The sequence below is a fragment of the Cajanus cajan genome, chromosome 10, assembly GCF_000230855.2.
Source record: "Cajanus cajan strain Asha chromosome 10, NIPB_CcT2T_4, whole genome shotgun sequence".
Taxonomy (NCBI): Eukaryota; Viridiplantae; Streptophyta; class Magnoliopsida; order Fabales; family Fabaceae; genus Cajanus; species Cajanus cajan.
In genome coordinates, this window is record NC_138526.1 from 29241910 (window position 1) to 29260900 (window position 18991).

The following is an 18991-nucleotide window of genomic DNA, read 5'->3' on the forward strand; positions in this document are numbered from 1 at the left end:
AAACCATAATTAATATCAACTTCTAAAAGAATTTAAAAGAATTTCCTATAATTAATAAACTGAAATCCATACACTTAAAATAATTTATAAAAGAAAACATACATTTAAAATTTGATTCTTTTCATAAGAGAAAAGTTTGACAATCATAAAACCATTTCTTCATTGTCATCATTAAAATCTACATTGGTACTTAAGCCTTGAAGTTCATCATCATCTGTTGTCATTCTTGCCAATTGTATATGACTAGCATCATTAGGGAAAATTTGATCCAAATTTTGTGACGGGTATGGCTCAATGGATGGCATAGCTTCATCATTTTCTCCCATGTCGTACAAGTCTCTTGGCTTCAAATGAATTGGTATATTCCAACCTTGTTCATTCTCATCATCCACGTAATAAACCATTTGAGCTTCTGAAGCATTAATGTATGGTTCATCATCTTCATGGTCTCCAGTATGTATTAGTCTAGAAAAATTAATAGAGACAAAACCCAACTTGTCTATCTTCATTCCTCTTGGGTTTGTGGTATTAGCCCATTCACATTTAAACATAGGTATTGTAAACCCATTATAGTGAAGTTCAATGATGTCTATCAATCTTCCATAATAAGGCACTCCTCCAAACCTCATTTGAGCATCATTATTGCTTGAGTAACTCCTTGTTCCAAACATACCAAAAACTCCACTATTTTGAGTTTGTAAAAACTTGTCTCGTGCCACGGTTCGAAATTTGAATCCATTAACATTAAATGCACTAAACCTTCTAACTTTGTCAAAAGGACCTTGTGCAAGACTAAGGAGAACATCTTTATCCTCTCCACTAAGTGTATCAAGATTGTTGCGAATCTATATTCCAAAAAAAAAAATTTAAGTGTCATTATTCCCAAAATTTAAATGACATAGAGATAAAGAGTAAGTTAATTATGAAGACTAACACGATTGGCAAACCAAGGAACAAACTCTCTGTGAACCTTCTTATCAACCTGAACAGTACTCCTTGCACCACCCCTTAGTTGTCTTCGTACAATGCTTCTATATTGCCTATTTATTCATGCCATATTAGATGCATGGTCATCAAAACACACTAAAAAATTAAAACAAGTAATAAGATTTCCTTACTGAAGATATGAATCAACTAGAGGACAATTTGTTAACACATGTCTATGAGCTTGTGATAAGTGCTCAAATTGCATATTTTTATGCTTAATTTGGCACTTATTTTGGATGAGATATAAGTAATTTTGGTTATGTTTAACCCTCCAAATAGATGAACTAAGATTAATCTAAGGAGTTACAAGAGTGTAGTTTCTTTGGCTAAAAATATTTCCTTTTTGTGTAGGTTTTGATGAAATTGGAAATCCAAGGCTATAGCCCCAAAACCAGAGCTGCAGCCATGAAGCATGAACCAAAAAGAAGTGTTCCAGAGAGTTAAGGCTATAGCTTCAGATTCAGAGCTGCAGCCGTGAAGCCTGGACCAAATCCAGAGAGTTGGAGCTGCAGCCCCCATTCCAGAGCTGCAGCCTTGGAGCTTTGTGCGTATATAGACCAATTCCAGAGAGTTGGAGCTGCAGCCCCCATTCCAGAGCTGCAGCCTTGAAGCTTTGTGCGTATATAGACCAATTCCAGAGAGTTGGAGCTACAGCCCCCATTCCAGAGCTGCAGCCTTGAAGCCTTGTGCGTATGGAAACACTTCCAGAGCTGCAGCCCCCATTCCAGAGCTGCAGCCTTGGGTTAAAAATCCCAACTTTTCCTTGGACAGAACATATGTGGGGCCCAAAATTAAGGAGAAAAATAGTGGGGGACAAAAATTAAGGAAAGAAACAAGAAGCACATGAGCACTAAATTAAAAAGAAAGACAAGGGGCCTTAAATTAAGGAGAAACAAACAAGGAAAAAGGGAAAAATAATTAATGGTTTTCCACTAATTGAACCACTAATGGAGGCTACAGCTGGACATCCACTAGGCTACAGCTAGAGACCAATTGGAGGGGGCAAGTGTTTTTTAGTAACACACAGATTGGGGGGCTATAGCATACACACGAAGGAGGGAACCCAAATTCTCTGGTTTTTCACTTCCAACTTTGTAATCTCTTATGGAAATTGCTGGAGAAATTGTAATGGCCATGAGTGGCTAATTTCATTGAGGATTGGTTGGATGTAACTACTAACTCTTCTCCTTCTTAAATATATGCATTTTAATCTCATTATTTGTGTATGATTCTTTACTTAATGCTTATATCGGCTTGATCACCCGTTGTATGAATTTTTGGTTTTTGAATCCAGTTGGAAAACGTTTTTGAAAACCCGAACTGAATCTTGCACCTAATCAATTCTTGTTCTAGGGATAGACTTGATTTGGTTAGTCACATTGTTCAAGTTCTTGTTCTTAATGCGAAGTGTTGAACTCAAAACATAGAGGAATCATGTTTTGAGCTTAATGACTTTAGGATTCAACCTTGAGGAATCTTGTTGGATTACTTAATGAACGTGGAAATAATGGAATTAGAATAGCATTTATTTTAAGAAGATCTATGAGTTAGCAAGTGCTTCCGAACCAATCCTTGTTTCTTAATCATCATCCTTACTACGTTTGTTTTACTGTGTTGTTTTAATTTATCATCATTCATCCGCAAATTGAACATCATTTTCTTTTAAATCATTAGAGTAAGAATTACTAATCACTCAAATCCCTGAGGACGATCTTTAAATACTACTTCGAAACTTGGTTCACTTGCCAAGTGATGTGTTTGCGATAAAACCTCATCAAAAACACCATCAGCTTGTAGTTTTTCCATTGGTGTAAGTGTGTAATATGAAGAGGCACCAATTGGTTTTCCAACACGAGGAAATAATTTGGCTACTCGTGATTCAGGTTGTGTATCCTTAAAAGCCTCATCATCTACCCGACCACTTCGATTCCATTTAGTCTCAATGTCATCTAGATACCTTGAACAATATGTCAATATCTCTTCCATGAGGTATCCTTCTGCAATGGACCCTTCTGGTCGTGCTTTATTGCGTACAAAAGATTTCAAATGTCCTAAGTACCTATTTTTAAACAACAAAAACAAAAAATATTGTTTAGAGGAAGCTTGTGCGTGTTGCTAAAATAAAAATAAGGGGAATTGTATAAATAATTCACCTTTCTATAGGATACATCCACCGATAATGAACAGGACCTCCAAGCTTAACTTCTTCAACAAGATGAACAACCAAATGAACCATAACAGTGAAGAACGAAGGTGGAAATATCATTTCCATGTGGCATAAAGTGAGGACAATTTGATTTTGCATTTTGTCTAAATCTTCAACTTTTAATACTTTGCCACATAATTGTCTAAAGAATGAGCATAACTCAATTAGTATTGCTGAAACCTCATCTGGCAATGATGACCGCATAGCTAACGGTAGTAATTGTTCCATTAATATATGACAATCATGGCTTTTCAACATTCCACTAAACCTTAAAGTTTCTAAGTCAATGCACCTAGAAATGTTGCTTGAGTAACCATCTGGTACACTAATATTCTTTAAAGTCGTTAAAAATGCCCTCTTACCTTTACTAGACAATGTAAAGATAGCTTGAGGGTATCTTCCATTTTCATTAGGCCAGAGATCAGGTCTTATTCCCAAAACTTTAAGGTCTTTTCGAGCATCAACATGGTCTTTACTCTTTTTAGGAACATTCAACAAAGTATTTATAATATTATCACATACATTCTTCTCTATATGCATTACATCAAGACAATGACGCAAACAATTTTGTTTCCAATATATCAGATCAAAAAATATGCTCTTCTTATGCCATTGTTCAGTAACTCTTTGAGCAAATCGTTCACTTCGTTTTCTTTTTCTTGAATCTTCTTTCTTTTTTTTCCTACCAAATACAACTTTAACATTTTCAACTTGTTGAAGTATTTCAACACCACTTAACCTTTTTGGTGGATTACGCATATCTTGCTCACCATTAAAACGTATTCTGCACAATCTAAATCTATGTCTTTGATCAAGATAACGACGAAATCCCCAAAAGCAAAATTTGCCACTATCTTTGAGATGAAGGGGAGTAAAGTCAAAGTTACAAGATGGGCAAGCAAGGCCAGTGTAAGTGTTCCATCCAGAAAGTGTTCCTAACCCAGGAAAATCACTAATTGTCCACATCAAAGCTGCACGCAATTTAAACATCTCTTTCTTGAAGGAATCATAGGCATCAACACCTGTTGTCCACAACTCATTCAACTCTTTGATTAAAGGTTGTAAGTAGACATCTATATCATTTCCTGGCATTTTTTTACCAGGTATTATCATTGATATTATAAAAGATGTTGGCTTCATGCACAACCATGGAGGCATGTTGTATGGAATGAGAATAACAGGCCATATACTATAATTTGGACTCATAAGACCAAAAGGATTAAAACCATCAGTAGCTAGTGCAAGACAAACATTTCTTGGATCTGATGCAAAATCTTTATGTGTCAAATTAAAATGCTTCCAAGCTTCAGAATCTCTAGGATGTCTCAACATCCCATCATTGTTACTATCAACAGCATGCCATATCATATCCTTTGCTGATTTTGAAGACAAAAATAACCTTTGCAATCGAGGTTTTAGTGGAAAATACCGAAGAACTTTTGCAGGTATTTTCTTAACATTATTGTCTTCACTAGTCACCTCAGCCATACCAACTTTTTCCCTTGATTTCCATCTAGAAGTGTGACAAGTTTTGCATACCTCCCTCTCTTCATCTTCCCTATTACCCCAATATAGCATACAATTATTCGGACAAGCATGTATCTTTTCATAATTCAAACCAAGCTTGGTTATTATTTTCTTGGCCTCATAAAATGAACATGGTATCTTCACATTTTCAAATGCATCATTTAATAGTTCTAAAATCATGGTCATGGCCTTGTCACTAATTCCACACAAGCATTTGATGTGATACAATTTAACCAAAAAAGACAACCTTGAGTATTTTATACACCCTTCGTACAAAGGTTCTTGTCCATCTCTAGCTAGTTCATAGTACTCTCTACATTCATGCTCTTCTTGAGTTGTATGTGGCATTACATCATCCAAGTGGACATCTAAATTTGAGGCAATGGGTACTTCGTGTGCATGGTGCATATCAACTCCAAAAGCATCATTGATCATGCTTTCAATAGGATTTTCAACAACATTTTCATGGACTTCATTTGGCATTCTATTATGTGAGCTATTACTAGTTTCTCCTATTCTCATCTCCCCATGATGGACCCAACAAGTGTATCCTTTTGGAAATGGTGTACAAATCAAGTGATCGTACACCACATCTCTACAATGCCACTTCTTGAAACCACATCGTTTACAAGGGCATATAAGTTTTCCATTAGCAGAGTTATGCTCAAGAGCAAAATCAATGAATTCTCTAACCCCTTGCTCATATTCAATAGAGTTTTGTGGCTTCATAATCCATGACTTGTCCATTACTTTAAATGTTGAATCTAAAATAAAATCAAATATCACACTTAAGCATTTCAATTCTCTATACAATAATGAAAGGATATTTAACTAAGAAAAATTGTCATTACACAAGATAAAACACAATGAATTTATCTACCATACACACATCACTAATTTAAAGAGATAATTATTTGCATACCGTTGTTAGATGAGTAATTACTTGCAAATTCCTTCAAAATATCCAACAAGGCACGTGAAGAAAATGATCCTAACAACACAAATTAAAAAACTCAAGTTAGAGATGAAAAAAAAATGATATTATAACATTTATAAATATTTACATGTTAACTAATAATATTTATATATTCTCCAAAATAAAACAGGTAGTAAAAGTCAAGAAAAGGAAAACAATTATGTGACATGTATTATTAGTACGTAGCAGGAAATAAAGAAACAAAAAGTTGGAGAGGAGGCAAAATGGATACGGACATGAAAAACAGAAGGAAAAAAAAAGATGGATTGAAACAGGAGAGGAGAGAAAAGATTGGGTGGGTGGACAACATCAAAGTCTTGCATTGTATCCCTCGTGTGATGTATTAATCCAAGGGATTCCAATGTTGTTAATTTTGGTAACAGGGTGTTGGGAGATTGCAGTTTTAAATTAGAACACGGGTTCCTTAATAAATTAATTAAAAGTGATGAACAACCTCTGTGCAGTTTGTTATGTTACTTTTGAATATATAATAATAAATAATATCCACCATTGGTGTTAAACTAAACCACTGTCACAATTTCTGGCAACAAAGTAGGTGCTGGCCCATCTCAGTTAGATGAGGCTGCAACAATTAATAAGGCAGCTGATGTAGCAAAATTGATATTGAAGCAAGGTGCTGATGCAGCATTGAAGCAAGGTCCTGATGCAGTAGAGGTTGATCTTCACGCACCTGCACTGACCGAGGCAGCCACCACACCGTTTGCAGTAGCTGCAGGTTTTACAAAGGCAACCACACACCATGCAGCAGCTGCTGTATACGTAAAAGCTGGCACCAAAGCAGGTGCCGGTCCATCTAAATCAGGCGATGATGCCACAACAAAAAAGGTAGCTGATGCAGCTGCTGTTCCAACGTCAGAGTTATCTCCCCTGCTGGTCAAGGATGATGCACCAGCTGTTGCTGTCACGGCCAAAAAATCTGCTGCACATTTGCAAAAGGCGGTAAATGTCACCTCCAAGATTCTAATTCACGATACTGGAGTTGCAGCAACTGTGGGACAGTGTTCAACTGCAGCAGCTATTTTGGATGTAAAGAAGGTAAACCATACCAAAGTTGCTGATCAAGATGCGGCTCTAATCAAGCACCATGATGCAACAGGTGAACCAGCTGCTGTCTTGAGTCCAGTTCAGCCAGCAGCTACTGCTAGTGTAAACATAGCAGCTCCTAATTTTGTACATGAAGAACTAAGCTACATACTTTATCAACAGGGCCATAGATTGGTTTTGAACAACACTAGAAAATAAGCGAATGGACGATGGTGGATTAATTAAATGTGAGTTGACAAAGGTTACTGCAAGGAGAAGGGGAATGCAATTATCAAGAAACTTTGTATAAGGGTAACACGAGTCTGCGCGCACTGGATATGCCTCTAACTTCTAACTACATCCTTTTTCTTTACAAGAACCATCCTAATACTCGCATACAACATTATCCCGCCACGGCTTTAATGTTTGAGTAGAAATCTTAATAGGAGAAAGTGTAAACTTAAAAGTATTTTACAATCATAACATGTCATGCAAAGATATATATTGGTAATACCAAAACAAGAGTAAACAAAAATAATGATCAAAATATAATTTTTCGTTGCATTTCTTCAATACTAACTTCAAAGAAATTACTTTAACTGACAATTCATCATACCTGGGAAGCTTCACGTATTAAAAATTCTTGTATAGCTTCCCTAAATTCTTCATCAACAAGGTAATGACAGCTAAAAGTTGTCACAGGAAGATATCCACGTTAAATCTTGTGTTCACCCTGAGCTCCCGCCTCTACTGTTTTAAGATTCAGTTCTATAGCTGCTTCAATTGCCTGTCATGTCAAAACAAAGACTAAATATATTTTTTGTTTCCCTGATATACTACATCTGAGTTATATGCACACATAATGACAGAAAGATCGAGTATAATTATAGTTTTTCTTCTCTTGATAAAAGAAAAAACTATATTGTAGTCCAAAAATGAAAAGTAAAAGATATCCTCCTAAATCAAATCAAAAAAGAAAAATAAAGCATTTTCATGTTCCTGAAACTTCCATAAACACTGAAGCCAATATAACAAAATGAAAGTGAAAAAGGCGTGGGTGGGGGGAGGGAATTGATAAACAAAAAATGGCGAAGGGTGGAAAAGTTAGAACTCATAAACAACTTGAAAGAAGAGGGTAAAAGCTCCTTTCAACCAAACAATAGGTGGAGGAGTGGCTAAACTAGAGGTTCAAGAGAAAAAAAAAATTATAAGCTGACAATCACTAGGAATCAAAAAGGGAAGTCTATTCCTTAAAAAGATGCAATGGAGGAACGTCTGATTGAAAACTACAACATTATTCCCCAACCATAAAATTAAAACCTAGCAAAAATAGAAATAATCATCTTATAATAATTGAAGGGGAAAAATGAGAAGTACCTGGTAATAACATGCTTCAAAATGCAGACTTCTTATAATGCCTTAACTTTCTCAAATAACTGTATTGAATGAGAGAAATCTTAAAAATAGGAAAGTCAACATATTGAGCTAAAACTAAACAGGGGCAATCTCATCTCATCAAGGAAATCATGTGATTTTTCCCAAATTTTTATAAACACCATTGATGTGTCAAAATTAGTTCCCATTTCATCTCAAAACAGGATGTTTTCAAAAATAGGTCCAGATTCATACTCATCTTTATAAGTTCATAAGTAAGTCTCAACTCATGCAAAATAGGTGCTTCCAAAACCATTAGAACCATCACAAAGTCTACTTTCAACAAAAGTGCCAAAGAAATATAATTGTTGTTATAGCAGTACAGTTTGCATAAAAAACATAGAGCATGTCTAACTCGCAGGGGACAATACCAAACTCATCAAAAATCACACAAGCATCCAAATCATATGTGACCAATTGTGTTAGGATCTTCTTTTTGATGTAAAAAAAAATCGAACCTACCAAGTAAAACCCCACACAAAAAAATCGAACCTCCCCACATACTTCTTTTCTTTTATACTAAATTTCTCCTTTTATATTAAAGAACTTGCCTGATTTCTTTTTTTGGCCAACAGCGGAATTAAACCTTAATTAATGAATGGGATTCAGACTAGTTTTAAAAAATGGGTATATGGTTCTTGCACGTTCAGGATAATTTTGGTGGTTAACACTATTGATAGTACATGGTCATAAAAGCTTTGATACTATCTCGTGAATTAACTACTACTAACACTAACATTATATAGTTTAAGAAAATGGATTATAAAAGAAAACAATTCAAATTGATGGTACATATTTTTTGTCTGAGAAAGCTTTAATGGGCAGAGAAAGCTTTTAAATGATACCTTCACAGTGGAAAGAGTAACAAAAATTATATTTTTAGTTTATTACTATCCATAAGCACAGAATATTTTAAAAGATATGTGGAAGATACGTGGAATATATATTCATATAAACATGCTACCTAAATGCTAATATCTAAATGCTAGCTACCTAAATCATTAGAACATCACATTTAGTACATGAATCAAAATATATTCATATAAACATGCTACCTAAATGCTAATAACTCCAGAAATTCTGAATCAACCTAAAAATTGAGAGAACCCAAAATAATTATGCTTATAACAACAATAAACTTTACTGACACGTGATCATATAATTAATTTCAGGAATAATCTATATTTAATTGGTACAACAATGAGATTACTTACCCCTGTTTCTTCTTTGACCTCTCTTACTGCTACTACAAAAATATCCTCTTGCTACATAAATTGAACAAGTAGATTATATGCACGTAGTATAGATCCCTATTTCTTTATAACAAAGATATTGAACACATCTACCTGCTCAACAACTCCAGTAGGGAATTTGTAGACTCCAATTCCCTGAAATTGTCCACTATTCTCCTGAACAGCTAGGACCTAACATTGTTGAATAAATAGAAAATAAGATTTTAATCATCAATGAGTTTAGTACCAAGAAAATTAAGATGCTCCTTTGTAAAACTACAATCATGAAAAAGACAGACCAATTCACATGGGGAAACAAGCAAACCCAACACTTGATGTAAAGCTATTTTTTAATTTAAAATGAGAAAATGATCTTCTTAAAAACTAAAATATATTCTCATTAGTATTACTCTACTTTAAAACATATTTTTATTCTATTACAAAAGTGAGCCTGTGGTCTATATTCTATTGGAATATTTATATATATTCATTGAACTCACCGTTCTGGCTGTCATATGCATGTCTGTCTGGTGCTGATTAACAGGTATTTATACACTTTTGCACCGTTTAATTTATGGGTCAACAGAAATGAACATCACATGAAAGGAAAAAGCTCAAATTGTTCAATCATACACGTAAAAACATAGATTGTTATTCACTAACCATCACAAAGGAACACTACGAAGACTTGAGAACGGTTCACACCATAGGGAATCAAGGTAAATTGAAACCCCAAACATTGATATCAAAAAACAAGGCAACCCTAACCATGAAATGTAAGGTGTATTTCTCGCTCCCTCTCGCATTGTAACATAAATAAACTGATTTTTGGTTTGGCGAGTTATGAAAGACTCTCGTGTTTGGGGGTTTTTGAGTCGAGACATAAATGCTACCAATTTGGGGGTAAAAAGAGAAAAAAGATATGTACCAGGGTTTTGTGTTGTAGAGGAGTGGAATAGCTCTTGTGTTGTAGAGGAGCGCAATAGCTTTTGTTGTAGAGGAGCGTAGTCAACAATGTGCGCCGTGCGGCGGGGTGGGCTGCGGTCTCAATGAAGGAGGAGGGTTTTGTGAAAACGGAGCATTTCAGTGAAACAGGCGCGAACAAAATTGAAGCTTTTCGTTTTGTGGCTCATTCTTTATACATTGCGACAACTCTACTAAACTGCCTCAATATTTAACAATTTAACGACAGTTAATGGGAACTGCCATGTAAACCGTCGCAATGTAGAAGCGGAGACGGTTATAGTATAACCGTCGCAATCTCTGGGTCGCGATTTTACTATTTTCTTGTAGTGAATAGCCACATTTTTTCTTGACTTTGTTTTTGACTTGTTGATGTCCTTGGTCAGCTTTGTTCCACACTTTGTTATCATCAAAACCTTCATTCTCCAGATGTGAGTTGATTCACCACTATGAATCTCAACAATCTTAAAGTTAACTTTTACAAGAGTTGTTTAGGAGCTATTGGCGTGGGGAGAGAGACCTTAATTTCCTTTGCATAGATATTACATTGCAAGTTGTCCAACATTCCATTTGTATATCTGGGCATACCTATTTGGGCCAACCCAAGAAGAAGTAGAACTTAGCAGCCTGTGGTCTTGAGTTTTAAAAAAAAGTTATCGTCTTGGAGAGCATCGACATTGTGCATGGCGAGAAGGATTTGCTTGATATATTCGGTGCTGACCTCCTTGTCGTTATACATTATGTCATTCTATAGAATGCCTAAGATGGTCACCAAGCAACTGACAACTATTCAGCGCAACTTTCTATGAGGTGGTAAGCTGGATGAGAAGAAAATGGCATGGGTATCTTAGGAGAAAATTTGTCGACCTAAGAAGGAAGGGGATCTAGGAATTAAGAAGCTAGATTCTTTTAATGAGGGGCTATTAGCTAAGTGGCACTGGGGACTTTTTCAGCAACCAGAGTCAATGTGGGGCAAAATTCTCTTATCTAAGTACGGTGATAGCATCATGCACAATACTCGTTTGAGAGGAAGCTCAAATTCTATGTGGTAGGTTGATGTATTGAAGGCTTCAGGTGAGGACACCAGTGACTCTTGGTTTATGAATTCATTGTAATGGAGGTCGGGGGTGGGTGACCGAATCTGATTCTGATTTGATGCATGGGCGGAGCCAGAGCCTCTAGCGAATAGATTCCCAAGGATTTTCTCGAATTCACTACAAAAGTCAAGTGTGGTGGCGGATATGGGTTATTGGAGTAGGGGAAGTTGGCAATGGAGATTTTAGTGGAGAAGAGCTTGGTTCACTTAGGAATTAAATGATGTGCAACAGTTCATGAATCTAGTGGAGGAAGGGGTACTAAGAGAGGGTGTACAAGACTCAAGGCTTTGGACACTGGATAATTCAGGATGCTTCTTAGTAAGATCTGGATATCGGGCTTTGATGGATCGTGGCTCCTCATCATAGTTGCCAAAGGTTGTTGTTGTAGCTTGGGACATAAAATTTCCACCTAAAGTTAAATGCTTCATTTGCAGGTTATTTATGGGTGCTTTGCCTACAAAGGAAAACTTGTTGAGGAGAAATGTGATAGACTCGAGAGAACAAGAAAACTTCCCCTTCTGCAATGTGGATATCGAGTCGGCATAACACATATTGTTATATTGCAGCGGCACTGACCCGATCTGGAAAAAATGGCTGTTGTGGTTGGATAGCCCGACTCCTCTATCTTGTTCATTTGTAGGCAACTTCTTTGCTCATCCAAGTATAATATTGTCTAAAAAGAGGGTTGATCAATGGCATGTTATATGGGCTGCAATATTATGTTGAACCTGGAGAGCTAGGAACAAATGTGTGTTTGAAGGGGAGCACCTCGACAGGAACCGCTTACTGCAACAAATTGTGTTATACTCATGGTCTTGGCTTACCTGTTTAAATAATTCATTCAACTATTCATTAAGTCAATGGGAAGCTAATCCTGGACTGTGAATCATTTCCTAAGATCTTTGGTGGGGTTTTGAGGAGTCTTTATAGTAGTCTAGTATGCAAATAATAGGTTTTGGACCTTTTAGTTGGAGGCTAATTTGTAATTTAAATTAGGCTCAACTTCGTTATGTCCTCCGCATGTCAACCTGTATTTGAGTTTGGTATCTCTTGTACCATTTCATTATATAAATTATTTCTTTGCTGTTCAAAAAAAAAAAGTAATGCTAGGTTTGTTTCTCATGCAATCTAACCATACATTGTGATCTGAAGAGGGAAAGCAAACTAGAGATGACCGGAGAGGAACTTGGAGAGCATAATATTGAAGCTAGTATCAATCAAGGTAAGAGGGAAATGAGAACCTCACTCCAGGGTGTAGGGTAACTATATTGGGTAGCAGGGTTGGTCCCTAATTCATAGTATGTGTATGTATGTTGGAGAGAGATTACACCTGATCCTTTTTGTGAACCTGTATGAAATTGAATGTTTTGTTTATGATAGATGCGTATATTGATTTGTTGGTTATAAGAATTGTTTGTAATCATGAACCTATGAGTTCTTGTGGGTTCTTGGGGGAATCCTAAGAATGTATCTAAACCCTTAGGTTGGAGCTAATTCATAATTGTAAATTACATGACTAAATCGTGGATCAATAGACTATAAAAACCCCTTTAACAAATTAAAATCATAGAAATCGTAGAAGCCACATATTTGAAATAAAATCATGAATTATGTAGATTAAGTTTTACTAATATACTACGATGGGTGGCAACTTAGTCTCATTGGGCGCAAGTAAACTAGAATGCTCGACCTCGACCACATTAGGTTGGGACTTGGTCTCATCAGGTTTGAAAGTTCGAAATACTTGTGGTGTACGTTATTGACGTTAGGCATGAGACTAAGTTGCAAGCTGTCTAGTACAACATCATTATAGTTTTCAGTTATCTTCAAATTTCCAAACTTTGAATCTAAACTCCCATCCCCTTTCTCCAATGATTCACCAAAATAGATTTGTTCATCGATTCTACTTCCAACCATTGATCCCATCTGTTGACCATTTTGATCGTCCATTCCTTCTCCGTTGATCACCCTTTAGTGACAATTTTCACCATTCTGATGCGGTGGCCGGGCACTTGTAAGGGGCGTAGAATTTTGCACCGTTTCCTCCTCTTGTCCAGTAATGGCCGAGACATCTCATCGTTCGTGTATTCTGAACTCGACGTATACATTTCTATCCTGCTACCACTGTTGCATGAAGATTCCACTGTCAGCATTTGATGATTTTTCCACATCTAGCAATTGCACTGGCATTGGCATAGCCTCATATCCTCCTTAATCAAGATTTTGCGGACAGATCCATTAATCTTGATCTCACCACCCCAATACACTTTGTCCATCAAATTTGTCTTGATTAGAAAACGTGGTGCATCCAACCTTGACAAACTTTTGGTATCATCATCAACCTGCACTAAGGTACCCACCATAGCAGCAATTTGAGAAAAACCCTCTTCGATCCATACTTGTATGGGTATGCCATCACACCTGACCCAAACCAGCCTATTACCAGGCCACACTTCAGGTGACCATTTTTGGCACAAAGTGGAAGAGTTTTGCAAGCACGTCATCTGGATCAAGGAGTTTTTCACGTAACCTGTCTTCAGTCAACCTAGTAATGAGATCCATGTCGTCTCTAATGTGTCTCACCTTCACATCCTCTTCTTCATTCGGTATTGCTACGTCTTGGATTTTGTCATATTGAATTATGTTTCATGCTTTCTGTTTTAGGAATTTTAATTTACTTTCCTTAAGACATACTTTCCTTAAAGTTGTAATAGCTAGGCATTGGTTCACTTTAATTGAATATTGAATGTGATATTTTTTACCTTTATTTGAAGTTATTCAAATATAACATTTTCTTTTTATAATTATTATATATACATATGGGTAAAGGGTATTACATTTTCCATCAATAACACATTACCTAAAACCACGCTAATGGTTTAGGATTTTACCTTCGTAGCGTGTTTTATACATTTCGGAGAGTCTTTTATATGATTGTAGGATAAACACATTCTTCCCTTTATGATCACCAAGCATCAAAGGGGACGGTGCCTCTACATAACCCATGCAAACAATATTGTAGATGACAGAGTTTGGGTGCTAGCTAGGGGTGGACATGGTTAGGGTTTTGTCCCTCTTGCAAACTCGATCTCACAGACTCTTTGTTTCTCGCTCTCTAAAAAAGATATGCTTAAGTATGATTGGGTTAACCTATCTATTAATAAGCTATCATTGACCTAATAAGATAAGATATACAAATTTATGATAATCTTTTATCTTTAACACCCCTAGCTCCTCAAAGGAGTGGGTGATTCAATCACCCTAAGTTTGTCACATAGCAAATTGAATCTTAAGTGAGTTGGTGCCTAATATGGTTTTGTAGAACTTGATCTCTAATAAAGTGAACGTCAACCTTTATGTGTTTTATCCTATCATGCATCAAATGATTGGAGGTTGGTGCCTTTGCACTCAAATTATCACATCAAAGGATTGGTTTCCTTGGCATGGGTAATTTTAGCTCTATTAAGTCAAAAGACGATCTTAGATCCCTCATATTTTATAAGTTTAATGATAACAAACACTACATATTTTAGTTAGAAAATGCATTGTAAAAGTCATTCTTTCAGATTGTGTAAGATGAAGTAGCATTTATAAGACGAAGCTAATTAGACGAACATACAAGCTATTTATAATGATAATTATTTATTGTGCTTGACGAGTTTAAATGTTCAAATGAATGTTTTATACTTTAATAGATTGAAAGTTGTTTTCTTAAAACTCACATTCTTTTAAAAGTGTATAAAAAAATGAAGAGTAGAAGAACAAATGATAAAGATCCTAGATTTCACGGAAAAGACACTGCAAAAGTCTGTATTCTCACCTGTACGCTGACTTTGCTTCCTGTTGTTCTCCTTTTGCTACTCTTCTTTGATAAGTAGCTTGATCTATCAAAGATAAGGAGTACGTTTAGATGAAATACATGACATTAATTGAAGCATTTAATGCACCAACGGATATTTCCACTCTTTAAAGATCAAACGAGGGAGTAAATCGAAGCAGTTCTATGAATCAAATTCAAGAAGCTATGATGGTCACCTCTTTCAAAGTTACTATATAAAAAGCACTAGAAATCAAGAAAAGAAGAATTGAAAAAGCACAATAGAGAATAAAAGTGAGTATAGGAAAACTCTAAGATACAATACACATCTCTTAGAATATCTTCTTCAAGAGCTTTCTTATACTAAAATGATTTGTTGAAATCATGTCTAAAAGAGCCTGGAGAGGCTTGTTTGTAAAAGAAAATTTGGGGTTGAGTTTGGAGAGGCTTGTCTCTAAAAGAATACTTGGGTAGTGGCTTGAAGAAGTCAGTTAAAGAACACTTGTTTGAGCCATAAGTTGCTTGGTAAAAAGAATACTTATAACTTTGTTGAAAGTTAATGGAACTCAATCTGCCTAGATTGAGAATTGGATGTAGCCTTGGTGGTTGAGGTGAACTAGTATAAAAATAATATTTTTAGATTACTTTTACCGACCCTTCATCTATTACAGATACTACTTCATGTACTTGAAAACTTGCCAATTTTTAATATACATTATTCAACCCTTTTTCTAGTGTCTATCTTTTCTTCACAAGCTCTTTCAATAATGACTTAATCCATTTAACCTCAGCTGTTAAGTCTGGAAGTGCCTTTAATTGATATTGAAACTACCCTTTTCTTTCTTAATGACTACGCAATGAGGGATTCTTCGAGAAACAATGCCCTACCATTGGCTTCCTATCATCTACACTTATTGCTGAATGATTATTTTATTAGTGCTTGCTTAAGGCCATAGATAGCCTTGGTGAGTTTGTGCACATGATGAGACTTCTTAGGATTTACAAATCCTTCTAGTTGATGTGTGAAATTTGTTTCTTTTAGATAACCATTTAGGAACACTACAATAAATGAGCTAAACAGTGGAGGTTATTTTTACGTTTAGTGGAGGTTTTTACCCTCCGCAAAATAAATCGCAGAGGTTTCTAAAAACCTCCGCAGTTACATTCGCCGCAAACAATTAGCGGCGTTTTTTAGAAACCTCTGGTATTGTGAGTGTTTAGCGGAGGTTTTTTTAGAGGCGGTTTTAAACCTACACTAATAGTGGAGGTTTTTTAAAGGAGGTTTTAAAACTACACTAACTGCAGAGGTTTTTTAAAGGAGGTTTTAAAACTACACTAACTGCAGAGGTTTTTTAAAGGAGGTTTTAAAGCTATGCTAATTGCAGAGGTTTTTTAAAGGAGGTTTTAAAACTATGCTAACTGCAGAAGTTTTTTTACTGGAGGCTTTGAAGTGGAATAATAGTAACGATTATTTAGTGGAGGTTTTAAAGTAAATTAACTATTACATTCATTAATCAATATATTTTTGTGGAGTTTCTAATCCTCCCTATTTTCCTGTGTATATTTTATACTCATTTTAATTGCATAATCTACATGTATTACAATTTCCCATTTTCACTTTTGATATTTATAAGAAACTTAATGAAAAAAAAACACATAAAATGGATGAAGAAATTCCATTACTAATAACCAAAAACACAACATATAGTTCAAAGATTTATAATTCAAACTTCTATTATAAATCCAAGTACAACATAAAATCCATAACATTGTCAAATTAGCCTCATACTAAACTTTAATTCCAAAATACATTATATGCAAACTAAGGATTGCTAGCACCAGATGATCCTCTTGCATCCAAAGGTGTATTAGGAACACTTGAAGCACCGTTTGGCTGAAATAAGAAAAGAAAAAATACTCAGTCAAAAAAAATATATATCACAAATATTATATGATAATGACAATTCCAAACACCTATGACTATATTAGCTAAGGACCAAAACAGACCAACCAGTTAATATATAACTAGCAACATAACCCATAGTTAAAACTAGAACTACATACCAACGACTCCATGAAGCCAAAACCATAATAGCAACACCAAACCAGAGATGTGTAGTAGCCAACTAGTTCCCAACCCAATAACCAAGGACTGAGAGTAGTCCATTCAGAGTCTAAACAACCAAAACTAGAATTGAACCAACAAAACATCCAACCAATCCAAAAATTGCAATAGAAATCATATTGCAAACCATGCAGCCAAATATTATAAACCAACAAAGCAACCAACCAAACCAGAAATTGCAGTAGCAATCATGCAACAAACCATGCATCCAAAGACCATGAATCAACAAAACAACCATTCTAACCAGAAACTATAGCAAAATCATGATATAAACCTTGCAACTAAAGAGTATGAACCAACAAAAAAGCCACCAATACCAAAAATTGCAGTAGAATCATGCTACAAACCATGTAGATAAAGATACCACACATTAGATAATAATGTATCGACATTAATTACTTACATGTGTTTCAGGAGTGAAATAACTAGCTAATTCTTCAGGGATCCTTCCTTCCTTCATTATCATGTAGGCCTTAAAAGCTGATTCTAAATTGTTGTATTTCTCTTGCCATTGGTTTAAAGATGGAAAGGCAACACCAGATGAAGAGGAGCTCAAGCTAGAAACGCGAAGTCTTGTATTCCTAAATGTATTAGAAGGAACAGCACCCAATCCCATGCATCGTACTCTCCCGGAGTGCTCTGGCCCTAACACTCTACCAACAACATCTAGAGGAGAAACTTCTGATTCATCAACTATGCTTTGAGTCAAACCTACTTCGATTTGTTCCTACAAACATGTAATAAAATCAAATATAATTTTTTTTTAAGATTAAACACAATCCTTGAAATGTGTAAATGATGATATCAAGTGAGATCATAGATGCACTTGTGTGCATGTTAGATTATAAATTATTATATTATTTAAATAAATAAAAAAGTGTAAAAATATACAAGGGTTTTGGTAAGCAAATATCCTTCTTAACATGATACATACCAAAATGTTTTTAAAAATAGGGTAAAATAATGAGTTTTAATACGCAAAATGTTATTATTTTTTAGAATTTAAAATTAAAATTCTTAATTTTTTATGTTTGATTTATCACATATATAATATATTTTATAAGAAATATAGTTTCTTAACACAGATAGTGCGTGAAAAATATTTCATTCAACAAATCTTATCAGAATCACTACTTTTTACTATACTACATTATAAATTTATAAGGCTATAAATCAATGATTTCTTTCAGAATTGTGATTTGTTCATTACTAGAGGGGGTTCTCTCTGTATATCTATTTAAGGTCCTATTGGTGAGTTATAATTAATGGATCAATGTATTGACTTATTTTATTTGGACCCAAAATTCTCTAAAGAGCTAGATATCTCAAACAATTAAGTTCTGGGACAAAATATGCTAAGAACCTCTTTAATTTCCTCTCACCAAATTCAGATTTTGGCATTGTCCGAAGCATCACGATGGCAGCACTGGTAATTAACAGATGGCAGCACTGGTAATTAACAGATGGCAGCTCCATCACACGTGCACACGTGGGATTTGGGCACGTTATAGTGACTAGAACATTTGCATTATTTTTAACAAAAGCACATTGTTGACGAGCATATATCTCATCAAGCTTGATCT

The 18991-nt window shown here is 35.3% G+C and overlaps 2 protein-coding genes across 3 annotated transcripts in view; both read right to left on the bottom strand.

Moving 5' to 3' along the window:
• Positions 1–18991, bottom strand: part of LOC109792498 (uncharacterized) — a 28195-nt gene that overhangs the window by 5015 nt on the left and 4189 nt on the right. For both annotated transcript variants that reach the window (XM_083066074.1, XM_083066073.1), the window contains 7 exons: positions 17812–18135; positions 15287–17177; positions 9521–9598; positions 9389–9439; positions 8118–8176; positions 7357–7527; positions 5643–5711 (listed from right to left, as the gene is read on the bottom strand). The gene's annotated coding sequence lies outside the window, so the exon portion shown is untranslated. The remainder of the gene's footprint in view (positions 1–5642; positions 5712–7356; positions 7528–8117; positions 8177–9388; positions 9440–9520; positions 9599–15286; positions 17178–17811; positions 18136–18991) is intronic.
• LOC114915544 (uncharacterized) lies at positions 144–5467 on the bottom strand. The gene is made up of 5 exons (XM_083064772.1): positions 3141–5467; positions 2758–3046; positions 1380–1384; positions 935–1040; positions 144–845 (listed from the first exon to the last, which is right to left on the bottom strand). Exons 1-5 carry the CDS (start codon positions 5465–5467, stop codon positions 144–146), a joined length of 3429 nt encoding a protein of 1142 aa, XP_082920898.1.

Bases quoted from the DNA above. Each gene is read 5' to 3' on its own strand.
- LOC114915544 (XM_083064772.1), bottom strand. From the start codon at position 5,467: ATGGACAAGTCATGGATTATGAAGCCACAAAACTCTATTGAATATGAG. The intron at 3,047-3,140 runs GTGAATTATTTA...GTTTAAAAATAG, and splicing joins TGGATGTATCCTATAGAAAG to GTACTTAGGACATTTGAAAT. The intron at 846-934 runs GTTAGTCTTCAT...TTTGGAATATAG, and splicing joins TTCCTTGGTTTGCCAATCGT to ATTCGCAACAATCTTGATAC.